Here is a 12,526-nt window from a genome sequence, read left to right on the forward strand (position 1 = left end):
GTTCATTTGATGAATTAGAAACAGGATGAAATTATGAACTGTACTTTATTAATCCTTGTGCCCAGAGCAGCCAGCATCTGCCTGAATTACATTAGTGCACAGCATAAAAAGGAAGCTCTCAAGCGAAATACAACTTGTCCTGCACAATGGCTTGTTTTGTATTTTAATATTTTATTGAAATATATATTAAAGTAGATAAACATACCATAGTGGTACAGCTCAGTGAATTCTAATTCCTGATCAAGAAATCTGAACCCCTTCTCATTTTCCCCAAGAAAGATATTTCAGCGTCGTAGTTTATTCTTGAACTTTATACACATGCAGTCACATTATACATTCTTCATGTGTCGACCTTTTTTTCATTCAACATTGTGGTTTTGAAAGCCACCCATGTCATTGTGGTTATCAATAGTTCATTCTCACAAATGTATATATTGTAGGAATGTGCTACAAATTACTAACATATTCAACAGAGTTTGAAGAGTTGTTATGAACATTTTAAAATCTCATTATTTGAGAGTCGTATGTATGCATTTTAATTACGTAGAAATTGCTGTATCTCAGCTTCTCCCAGGGTACAGCAAGGTAGGACTGAGGAGATCTTCTCCCAGGTCAGCTTTAGAAATACAGCTGTGTATCTATCTCCCTCATTCTGAGATAATCACCTTTGAATAGACCCCTCAGGTCTATGGAGAACCTAATTCTTTTTCTTTTCTGTAAGTTTGGGGTTTGTTCCTTCACCTGTCCATTGTGTTTTGTTCTAAACATGGAAGAACTAGTTGTATTAGAACAGTGTCTTTAGTAGAAGTTGTGGTTATATTATGTTGCAAATGAGGTAAATTACTAAACTTAAAAGGTAATATTCTTTTTACTTTGTGAACAGAAAACTTGACTGCTTTGAAAACTGTATAAAATGCAAATTTTTGGCCTATATACCAGTGATTGTGAAAATAAAAATAGATGACTAATACCGTGCTCACATAGGATTTCTAAGACGATGCCTAGTCCTTCTGGTGTAGACATAGACTGCAGAGATCAAAGTCCATAATACAAATTAAAATAAAGAAGGGCCTGAGAAAATGTTTCACGGAACTAAAAGGGTAGTGGGTAAGGTAAGTGCTGTAGGAGCTGTGGTATAGGAGGGCTGTGGGTGCACACAATGCCTGCCAGTACTTTGTATTTTGGTGTCTAGCACTCCCTTACTTTCTTAGAAAATGGGAGGGTTGGGGATTTAGCTCAGTGGTAGAGCGCTTGCCTAGCAAGCACAAGGCCCAGGGTTCGGTCCTCAGCTCCAGGAAAAAAAAAAGAAAGAAAATTGGAAAAGATTATAGTACTATGGAGGAAAATGAGATGAGATTGCAGGGTCAGGGGCCTCCCAGTTGGGTGAAAACTGCAAGGCTGTATGCCATAGCTTTTAATAATGTCCAAGTAAGCTGGGCATAGTGATGCAGGTCTTTAATCCCAGCACTGGGGAAGCAGAGGCAGGTGGATCTCTTAAGAGGACAGCCAGGGCTACACAGAGCAACCCTGTCTCCAAAAACAAAGGCAAAACAAAACAAAAAAGGAATGTCCAAGAACACTGAATTCTAGGATGCATATATGCATACCACAAGGTTTTGTTTCGTTAGTTTCTCTTGAGACAGGTTCTCTCTAAGTAGCTCAGACTGGTCTAGAATTTGTGATTCTCCTTACTCAGCCGCTAAGGTACCACAATTACAAAGCTTGTACTACCTTGCTTTGATAATAGCCTAGGATTTTGCATTTAATAAATACCTTGAAAATGTTTGTGAAGGTTCGGATTCTGTGGATTGTTTTCATATCTATATTTCTTATGGGGACCAGGCACATTGATCAGGAATTTATAACTATAGATCATGAGCTATAAGCAATATTCAGTCTGCATCTGGATTTAGAGCATATGGCTTTTTAAAAAAAGCCGGGCGGTGGTGGCGCACGCCTTTAATCCCAGCACTCGGGAGGCAGAGCCAGGCGGATCTCTGTGAGTTCGAGGCCAGCCTGGACTACCAAGTGAGTTCCAGGAAAGGCGCAAAGCTACACAGAGAAACCCTGTCTCGAAAAACCAAAAAAAAAAAAAAGAATATCAAGAAATCTTTCAGCTAAGTCCATATTTTTAGCATATCTTGAATAATGCTATCCAGAAAAACCAACCTGAAGTTCTGGTTGGCAAAATTCTCTGTCCTTTGTAGTAGGTATCTCCTCTCTCCTCCACTTCCTGACCTTTCGTGGATTCACTGCTGCAGTGAGTTTATGGGGCAGAGTTTACTCTTGTTCCCTTGCTTGAGGTTTCAAGTTATAAAAAATGAATTATTGCCATCAGTTGTCATTTAACATGAGTCTAATTGAATTTATGAATAATAAAATGTTTATACAATACAATTTAGCCCTTCATACAGTGTATGGATGTGAAATACTATTAAATATCTCTCTGGTGGTTTGCATGAGAAGTAGTAACTCCCATAGGCTATAATATTGGCACTGTTTGGAGAGGCTGTGGAACCTTTGGTAGGTAAAGCCTTGCTAGAGGAAATAGGCCTCTTGGAGCAGGATTTGAGTGTTTATAGTTTCATCCCACGTCATGTTTTCTGTCTGATTCATGCTTGTAGTTGAAATGTGATTTCTCAGATTCCTTCTCCAACTGCCATTTCCATTTCCTTCACTTGCTGCCCTGCCTCCCAGGCAGGATGAACTGCTATCCCTCTGGAACCAGAAGCCAAAGTAAATATTCCTTCTACAAGTTACCTAGGTCATGGTGTTTTATCACAACAACAGAAAAGTATCAACTGTAGTCTTAAAATGTGTTTTTGCTTTGAGAAATCAGTGTGAGAAATGATTGTATTTTAAATAAATATCCCAGCTCATTCCTTTGAGAGGACCTGAGAGTAGTGAGCACAGCTAGCCTCCAGATCTGGTTTCCAAATGCAGTTTCCCACTAGAAGGAATATCATGCCTAATAATAGACCTGTGAGCTTCAGTTAGTTCTTAAACCTCATACATTGCAGTGTAGGACCCATTGAGACATCTGAGATGTGATTATAAATGGTGTGCTTGATAATACTGAACCAACATTCAATTTTTTTGGAATTATCTAAAAATAATAATTGACCCAGTTGTAAGGAAATCTTGTTTTTAAGTGATTCATACTGAAATAATGGAGATGAATGATAGAATATGTTCAAAAGGCTCATATTCACCCCTGACTAGTATATGAATGAATAGATATAGATAGAAATGTGTAATTAGATGTATGAATAAATATAGATTTAGATGCAAGTGAGTGGATGGATAGATAAACAGTCACAAATATGGAAACAGAGGCAGATGAAATAAATTAGCAAAGTATTAGTTGGTATTTGTAAGTGGAGAGCTTATAACTGCATATTAATTGTTTTAACTGTCCTGTAGTTTTGACAATGTTAATAAATAGAATAATTAAATATTAACATTGGGGAAGATGAACCAGTTTGTCTTAATTTAATCTTTTATTTATCTTTATTGTAATAAAATACTTCATGTAAAAATCATTTTAAGTTAGTTTAGTTGTTTGTTACCCTAGGCAAGGTTTCTTTTCTTTTTATCTTAAGACTTCCTTATTTTTATTATATGTATACAAGTGTTTTTTTCTGCATATCGTTATGTATATATGTGTATTATGTGTGTGCCTGGTGCCTGCAGAGACCAAATCCCTGGAACTGGAGTTTCAGGTGGTTGTGAGCTGTCACGTGGATGCTGGTAATTGAATCTTAGGCAAGAGCAGTCTGTGTGTGCTCTTAATCACTGAGCCATCTCTCCAGTCTTAGGCATGGTTTCTTAACTTGCATACATAAATCCATGTAGGATTTGTGCTGATGTTTTATATATCTCATTGTGTGTGTGCATGCACATGAACATAAGTATGTAGGTGTGTGCAGGTGTGTGTGTGTATATGTGTGTGGATGCATGTAGAGGCCCAAGGTCACCTCAAGTGTCATTCCACTGGTGCCATCCACGTTGTTTTAAGACAGCCTCTTACTTGTGTGTCTGGCAAGTGAATCTTGAGATCCATGTCTCCACCTTCTCAGTGCTGAGATTACAAGCACACACCACTATGTCTAGCTTTTTTCATGAGTACTGGGGTCCCCATGTTTGCATAGTAAACTGTATACCGACTGAGCCATCTCTCCAGCCCATTTTATAAATACTTTGACATATGCGAAGTAGCTTTAGTCATAGTCCCTAAGGGCTGTCCTACAATGGACTTACAATGTAGAATGCTTTTTTCTTTTGGGTTTTGGAATACTAGTTGGGTTAATCTTCAGTAGTTCTCATGCAAATTCAGTGCTTGTGAATGTAATTCTCAGGTTCTGCAAAACAATGAATTTCCAGCTGATCCCAGCTTACAAAAGACTTGCTTATATCCACTGATGACTTGATGTAAGTTTATTTGACCACAGAGATTGTTACTTAGAAACAAACCAGAACATTTTAATAACATGATGTATTCCTTTTCTTTTCCAAACTAATACTCATTTAGTATAATCACATGTTATTTTTAAGACAGTTCTACTTTCCCTGGTGTAGGGTTCACATTCTTCACATTTTATGCAAAGGAAAAAATAAGCTAGTATGTAAGTTTATACTCTATCCATTTATATATTTAAAAGGAAACAAAACTTGAAAGAAAAAAGTAGTCATATTGTTATTTTTTTGTTGTGTAATCATGAAGATATACTTACCAAGTTAAAACATTTGTTCCCTTTGGGAATGACGACATATGATAGACAGAATTCCAACAGGGCTCTCAGTTTCAGATGTTCTTGTTCAGGACACTGAAGCAAGATTGCATATGAGTAGTATGCCAAGGACTTACTTCTTACATATAAACTTAAACATACATTCCACAAAACTACAGTTGGCAGTAGACTTTCTTTTATCTGAAAGTCTTTTGAGGGTGTGGGAGATAAATATTAACTTTCAGTATTCTGTTTGTGAAATTTTTTATTAGTTCTTTGAAATTTTCTTGATACAGTTTATCTCGATCATATTCACCTCTGTCTGGTTCAGTTGGGTTAGGTTCAATTGGAGCTAATAGTCATAGGTCCAGAAATGAAATAAGAAAGGACAAACTTGTCATGGAATGCTCTGCCTCATCTTTGCTGCATGCCAGAAAGGCCTGAACTTTCCACACAGACTGTATTAGGGACTCAGTTGATGTTATTTCTAAGGGAGGAGTCTATCTACTAGAGACGCTTAGTGATCAAATACCATTTCTAGTTTGGTTGGCTGTTTTAAGTAATGTACAGGATTTTTTTTTGCACTTTTTGAATATTACAAGTATCTATAGTAACCCATGCTTATAGGTTAAATTTAATTTTCTTTCTTATCATTTGGTTTGTTTGTTCATAGCCCAGAGTGATGGATAATTTACTATGTATGTAGGATAATTTACTACGTATGTAGCCCAGACTGGCCTCAAACTTGAATAATTGTTCTGTCTTACCCTTCTGAGTACAGGGATTACAGGCATGTCACTACACCAAACCTAGTCAGTTTTGTTTATTTATGATTTGTTAGTTTGTTTATTTATTGTGTATGTGTCTCAGTATATTTGAGTGCCTGAGGCAGCCAGAAGAGGGTGTCAGATTCCTTGGAGCTAGAATTACATGTGGTTGTGGGGTAACCAATGTATATGCTGGGAACTGAACTTGAGGCCTCTGGAAGAGCAGCGAGAATTCTTCTACTGAGACATTTCTCCAGCCTTGGCCAGTTTGTTTGTTTGTTTGTTTGTGTGTTTTTCTTTTTAAAATTTTTTAACTTGTTTTTTATGTGCATGAGTGTTTGTTCTTCATTTTTGTGTATAGGTACACCATGCTTCGTGCCCACAGAGATAAGAATAGGGCATTGCATTTCCTAGAACTAGAGTTACAGATGGTTGTGAGACATCATGTGGGTGCTGAGAACTGAGCCTGGGTCCTTTGTAAGAGCAACAAATGCTCTTAACCTCTGAGCCATCTGATTGTTTTATTTTGTTTTTCAAATCTAGAATGAGAAGTACTTTAGACTTTCATAACTAATGGTGCTCTCTTAGTCTGGAGGTTGGCTCAGGGATGTTCTACACCATAGTTCACTCTGTTCTGTGTCAGGAATATGAGCACACTATGTCACAGTGAAAAGATGGGCACACTTGAGTTTTGTTGTTGATCCCCCACCTGCTCTTCAGGAGAGCCATGGTTTGCTGAACTGCTGACATGGTTAGCCAAGAAGCCTGATGTATTTACTCTCTGGCCCAGTACAAAGCACTGTGCTGAACACTGCCCTAGTGTCCTTGACCTGTTGTTTTTCTCCACTGTTTATCATAATCTAATGAAATGCTACTTTCGATAGTAATACCCACTACACAAAAGGTCTGGCAACCTTGAGCAATTCATTTCATTCCCTGTGCACCTGCCTGTTCACTAAAGTCTCTGAATAAAGACACTGATACTCAAGTCAGCCCTAGGCTCAGCACTTTATGATATCACATAATTTAATCATTCATCCACTGTGCCACACAGTTATTTTCCTAATTTTGTGGAAGACAGATCTAAGTTTTAGACCAGGTCTGTGGCTAATACTGATTTTAGTTCTGAGTTATGTTCTTTTTTTTTTTTTTTTTTTAAAGTACTGGAGATAAATCTCAATGTTTCACAGAATCTAGAGCTTAGTGGTATATAATGATTGTCTGGCATTAGGTTAGAGCTAACCAGAAATTTTTTTTAGTGAAATCTTTTAACACTTTTTTAAAATTTAGGCCAATCAGTGATGATCAGAACTGATATGCAACCATGAACAAAGAATTGGTTCAGTCATCTCAGTTTATAAATTCTTCTCTGAGGAAACTTTTACTCTTCCCCTAAATAAGAGGAAAGGGTAGAACTGATATCATATAGGGTTTTGTTTATACTACCCTTTGAGGTTCCCTTAAACAGCAGAATTTGAATATTTCATTAAATCATTGGCTTGGGAACATAGTAATTCATGGTATGTTTAAATGATGGCTTTGGAAGGACTGTGATGCAGAACAACTATATTGATTACTAAGTATTTCCAGTTGTCAAAGCATGCTTTAATTGTTGAAAGACTATGCTCTGGGCTGGAAAACGAGCTCAGTGGTTAAGTTGTATACTGTTCAGAGGACACAAGTTAAGTGCCCAGCACCCAACATGAGGCGGTTCACAACAACCTGTAACTCCAGCTCTAGAAGAATTTCATGCCCCTGGCTTCTGTATGTCCCTCTACACATGTGCACGTTCTCACATCCACACAAAGTTAAAAATACACTTGGTTTTTCTAATGTCTAGGTTAGGAAAAATTAATAAGAAAATTTATTCCTGATTAACTTAATGGCCCTGTGAACATTTTTCTTTTGAAAATGCTTAATTTTTTCAGATTCTTTTCTATTTTTTGTTTGTTGGTTGGTATTTGGGGAGGTGTTAATGTTTATATCAACTTTGGATGACACATGAATTGATCCATTTTGCACTGAGGACCAAGAAGTCAAAATTCTTTATTTATTCAACACCCCCTTTTATTGCCTACTATGCACAGTATGCAAGGGTTCAAAAACTGAATTCTGCTCTCCTCCAGCCGAGCAAGATGCCCAAGGGAAAGAAGGCCAAGGGGAAGAAGGTGGCCCCGGCCCCCGCCGTCGTGAAGAAACAGGAGGCCAAAAAGGTGGTGAATCCTTTGTTTGAGAAAAGGCCTAAGAACTTTGGCATTGGGCAGGACATCCAGCTCAAAAGAGCTCTCACACGCTTGGTCAAATGGCCCCGCTACATTAGGCTGCAGCGGCAAAGAGCCATCCTCTACAAGCAGCTCAAAGTACCTCCTGCCGTTAACCGGTTCACACAGGCCCTGGACCGGCAAACAGCTACCCAGCTGCTTAAGCTTGCCCACAAGTACAGGCCAGAGACAAAGCAGGAGAAGAGGCAAAGGCTGCTGGCCCGTGCTGAGAAGAAAGCTGCTGGCAAAGGGGACGTCCCAACTAAGGGACCACCTGTCCTCCGAGCGGGGGTCAATACAGTCACCACCTTGGTGAAGAACAAGAAGGCTCAGCTGGTGGTGATTGCCCACGATGTAGACCCCATTGAGCTGGTGGTCTTCCTGCCTGCCCTGTGTCCAAAGATGGGGTTCCCCTACTGCATCATCAAGGGAAAGGCCAGGCTGGGGCGGCTGGTCCACAGGAAGACATACACCACTGTTGCCTTCACACAGGTTAACTCGGAAGACAAGAGTGCTCTGGCTAAGCTGGTGGAAGCTATTAGGACCAATTACAATGACAGATATGATGAGATCCGCCGCCACTGGGGAGGCAACGTCCTGGGTCCTAAATCTGTGGCTCAGATTGCCAAGCTGGAAAAGGCAAAGGCCAAAGAACTCGCCACTAAATTGGGTTAAATGTACACTGCTAAGTTTTCTGTACATAAATATAATTACAAACTTAAAAAAAAAACTGAATTCTTTGTTTTCTCCTAAGTTTTACAGTCCATTTGGAAAAACACAATATACCTACCCACCTAGCTGCTATGCAACATCCCGTACACAAAGACATCTAGAAATGTCTCAATAGAAGTACCAGGTGGTCAGTTAGGCATAACTAATAAACTCAGATATGACCTGAGTGTTAATGCTAACATAGCATGAAGTACTGGAGGAAGCGTCTGGAAGGGTCAGACTTTAGGTACAGTTCTTCCTGTGCCTGGAAACTAGCTTTGGAAAGACAGAGGCTAATAAAGTCATGGAAACTGTAGTGAACTTGACTTCTTCTCTTGTTCCTTGAGATGAGGGTGAGCTGACTCTCAAAACATGTGTCCGGGCCCATACATTCACCCACCAACCCTAGGACTTTCTGACTTCACTGTCCTCCTATCTCTGTCTTATACTACAAGCCAGGTTCAGCCTATCCTCTGACAAATGGCCACTTCCAACTTCTCTGATAAAAACAAAGTTGCTTCATTTGGAGGAATGGTAGGCTCACTTCCTTATCATTGACCTGGATCTCCCATGAGCCTTGTATGATGTGATCCACTTATCTATTCGAAACATAGTATTTAGGTCCTTCTCTAGTTCCTGGCATATTTATTCCTTCATAACACCAGGCTATATATGTTTTTCACTAGATCATATCTTAGTATTTTTAAAAATCGTCATGTACAATAAGCCAAATCTCAAATTTAAGGATACAGGTAGCATTTCATGTACATATGTACAAAGTCAAGACACAACATTAATGTTTTCCCAACCATGGCTAGTCTAAGACTTCTTAGTGCACATATGTGCTAATGATTACAACAGATTTATGAGGCCAGACTGAACAGCTGTTTGTTACAACATTATTTCAAGAAGAATGTTTGCTGTAAGGACATTTATCACTATTTTTATGAAATTGATGAAATTTCAAGACTGAACAGGTTCCATACTGAAAACATTTATAAAACTATTTTTTAAAAAAGGAAAGAAAGATAGAAAGAAAGAAAATAAAACAGTTGAAATAAATGAATCCTCCAAATTCAGGGCAAAGTTCCAACTGTCATTCTGATTTTTAGCTTTATGAGAGAGTCTGCTACCTTAACAAAGTTGGGGCAGGTGTCTGCAGCTGAATACACCATCCTTTCCTTGCAGGCTGTCAACTGTGGCCACACATTCCCTGAGAGTTCTCAGGCCCTGGCAGGAGAAGCCTAGGCTGCTCTGCTCCTTGCATCACTACTGTTTGACTGATGGGCGCTCTTGCCTGGGTACTTGATTTTCTACTTACAGTAACCCTGCCAGAAAGGGAGAGCTTCTCAGTTAAGTTCATCATTGGCTCTCTAAAGTGGCACCTTAATGCAGCTAAAGAAAGTTACAGTCACCGGGCGGTGGTGGCGCACACCTTTAATCCCAGCACTCGGGAGGCAGAGGCAGGCGGATCTCTGTGAATTCGAGGCCAGCCTGGTCTCCAAAGCAAGTTCCAGGAAAGGCGCAAAGCTACACAGAGAAACCCTGTCTCGAAAAACCAAAAAAAAAAAAAAAAGAAAGAAAGAAAGTTACAGTCAACTTGACAGGTAATGCATACCTGTAATCCCAACACTTGGGAAGCCAAAACAGAAGGACCATGATGAGTTCAAAGGCAGCCTGAGCTATAGAGTGAGACTTATTTGGAAATAAAAAGTTTGAGAATAAGAAATAAATTGTTTAATAACCCATCACTGTTGTATTTAAATATTAATTCAATTGGCTCATCATACTCAGTTTCAGTTCCCTTTGACCTGAGCACAAGCATTTATTGCTTCTAGTTCCTGATTTTCAGCACGGTGTGACTAGCTATTTCAGTCTTGTGTTCCTTTGACTTCATTGCCATGAAGGGCTATGCCCTTAAACTGTATCACAAAATAAACCATTTTTTCCTTGAGTTGGCTTTTGTCAGGGTATTTTGTCCCAGTGTAGTGGTTTGAAAGAAAATGGTCCCCAATGGGAGTGGCACTACTAGGAGATATGGTCTTGTTGGAGGAAGTATGTCGCTGTGGGGGTGGGCTTTGAGGTCTCTTTTACTCAAGCTTCCCTCAGTGTAACACTCAGTCCACTTCCTGTTGCCTGCATATCAAGATGTAGCCAGCGCCATGTCTGCCTGCACACCACCATGCCTCCTGCTATGATGATAATGGACTAAATTTCTGAAATTGTAAGCCACCCCCTCAATTCAATGTTTTCCTTTATAAGAGTTGCCATGGTCATGGTGTCTCTTCACAGCAATAGAAACCCTACCTAGGAGTCACAATAACAGGAAAAGAAGCTAAAGCAGTGGCCAAAGCTAGAAATGAAGTCGTGAGCCTAGTGTTTCTCCAAATCCCAAAATTGAGAGTTAATGAAAGAAGTCAGCATAGTTTCTGTATGTATCTTATAACTTTTTTATCAGTACAGAGATCAGAGGTCGTCATGGTTGCATATGCCTTTAATCCTAGCACTTGGCAAGTTCCAGGCCAGCCAGAGCTACACAGTAAGACACTATCTCAATTAATTAAATTTATATTAATAAGAAGAAATCATTACAAGTTAGTGTATAATAAATACTACTTTGTTCATTAAAATGATAAAAAGTACATTTCAGCAAATATGGCAAGAGAGATGGTTTGCTAACTATAACTAGTGGAGGAATGTTTTCAGAAATGAGTTATTTTTACATTTAACTCAGCTTATACTTAGCAGTAATTTGTATTTTTTTTAAACAAACTACAACTTTCATAGTTTCTCTCTCTCTGTCTCTTTCTGTCTCTCTATCTCTCTGTCTCTGTATCTCTGTCTGTCTCTGTCTCTCTACATAGCACTGGCTGTCCTGGAACTCACTATATAGAACAGCCTAGCCTCAAACTCACAGAGAGCCTCCTGTCTCTGCCTCCCAAGTGCTAGGACTAAAGGTGGTGTGTCCAGCTTACTTTTCATAATCTTTTGATCTTGCTGAAGAAGACATGGAAGCTGTCTTTAAATGCCCTTTAAAAAAAAAAAAAAAAAAACTTTAAAAAGTAATTCTGGCTTATAGTGTAGAACTTTCATATGCCCTTCTGCTAGCTTTCATTACCATTACCAGTGTGCATATAACCACTGTAAACTGAACTAAACCAAGAAGTTAACATTAGAATAGTGTTTGGGGAGCTGGAGAAATGGTTCAAGAAGTTAAGAACAGGTACTGCTCTTACAGTGGACCCAAGATCAGTTCACAGCATCACATCAGTTTGCTCAGAACCACCTGTGACTCCAGCTCCATGGCATCCAACACCCTCTTCTAGCTTCAGAGGGCATTACACTCCAGTGCACAACCCAACCCCCACCCCACCCACACAAAGTAAAGAGATGTAATTTTAATGCATGAGTAAAATTTATAAGTGGCAAAAGAAAACTTGAAATTACTTGAAGTTTTGTGGTTTAAGAACAATACTTGAATACAGTCTTATGCATGAAAATGCATAGGATGATATTTCTCTAGGTCTAATATAATTGTTTTCAAGATGAAGATGTTCTAGAGCAGAGTCCTCATCTTCAGCATTACAAATTTGTTCAGGAAGAATATTCCTAAAGAAAAATAGACATGTAAATTACAAGCAATCCAAGTAATCTAACTTTAGGATTTAGAAGTTACGTTTTTAAAAATGTTTTCGTTCTTAAAATGAAGTTAGGCAGGTCATAGTGACTCACATCTGTGATTCCAGTACTCAGGAGCTTAATCAGGGATTGCAGTGAGTTTAAAGATAGTCGTCACTGCTCAACTGTGTTCCCAGCCAGCCTGGTCTAATAATGCCAGGTCTCAAAAGGGAGGAAAAAAGACAGTAGAAGTAGATCGTTAGATCTACACAACTGTAAGAAATGAAGCAATAAGAGTGTAGTCACAACCTGCAAAGTGAGGAAGTTCTTCCTAATTGTTGATTTAAAACAGAACTTATGTTATTGTGTAGCTGTGTAGCCAAGGCTGGCCTTTAACTCCTGATCCTGTTGCCTTCACCTCTCAATTGCTTGAATTAGA

The 12,526-nt window shown here is 39.0% G+C and overlaps 2 protein-coding genes across 3 annotated transcripts in view; one reads left to right on the plus strand and one right to left on the minus strand.

The window, feature by feature from the left end:
• Window positions 1-12,526, plus strand: part of Cenpp (centromere protein P) — a 214,727-nt gene that overhangs the window by 129,221 nt on the left and 72,980 nt on the right. Inside the window, exon 6 of one of the 2 annotated variants that reach the window (XM_052727298.1) lies at window positions 7,624-10,014. The exons of the other annotated variant lie outside the window; for it this stretch is intronic. Coding sequence (XP_052583258.1) covers window positions 7,624-8,433 — 810 coding nt within the window. The 3' untranslated portion in view covers window positions 8,434-10,014. Of the gene's footprint in view, window positions 1-7,623; window positions 10,015-12,526 lie in introns of those variants that run through there. 2 annotated transcript variants of the gene reach the window in all.
• The window catches only part of Ecm2 (extracellular matrix protein 2), a 41,731-nt gene continuing 32,756 nt past the window's right edge, over window positions 3,552-12,526 (minus strand). Inside the window, exons 10-12 of the mRNA XM_052727294.1 lie at window positions 11,917-12,078; window positions 11,445-11,499; window positions 3,552-4,826 (exon numbers count right to left, since the gene is read on the minus strand). Coding sequence (XP_052583254.1) covers window positions 11,448-11,499; window positions 11,917-12,078 — 214 coding nt within the window. The 3' untranslated portion in view covers window positions 3,552-4,826; window positions 11,445-11,447. The remainder of the gene's footprint in view (window positions 4,827-11,444; window positions 11,500-11,916; window positions 12,079-12,526) is intronic.

The sequence above is a fragment of the Peromyscus californicus genome, unplaced genomic scaffold (assembly GCF_007827085.1).
Source record: "Peromyscus californicus insignis strain IS unplaced genomic scaffold, ASM782708v3 Scaffold_8__1_contigs__length_139910024, whole genome shotgun sequence".
In the NCBI taxonomy this organism is placed as follows: domain Eukaryota; kingdom Metazoa; phylum Chordata; class Mammalia; order Rodentia; family Cricetidae; genus Peromyscus; species Peromyscus californicus.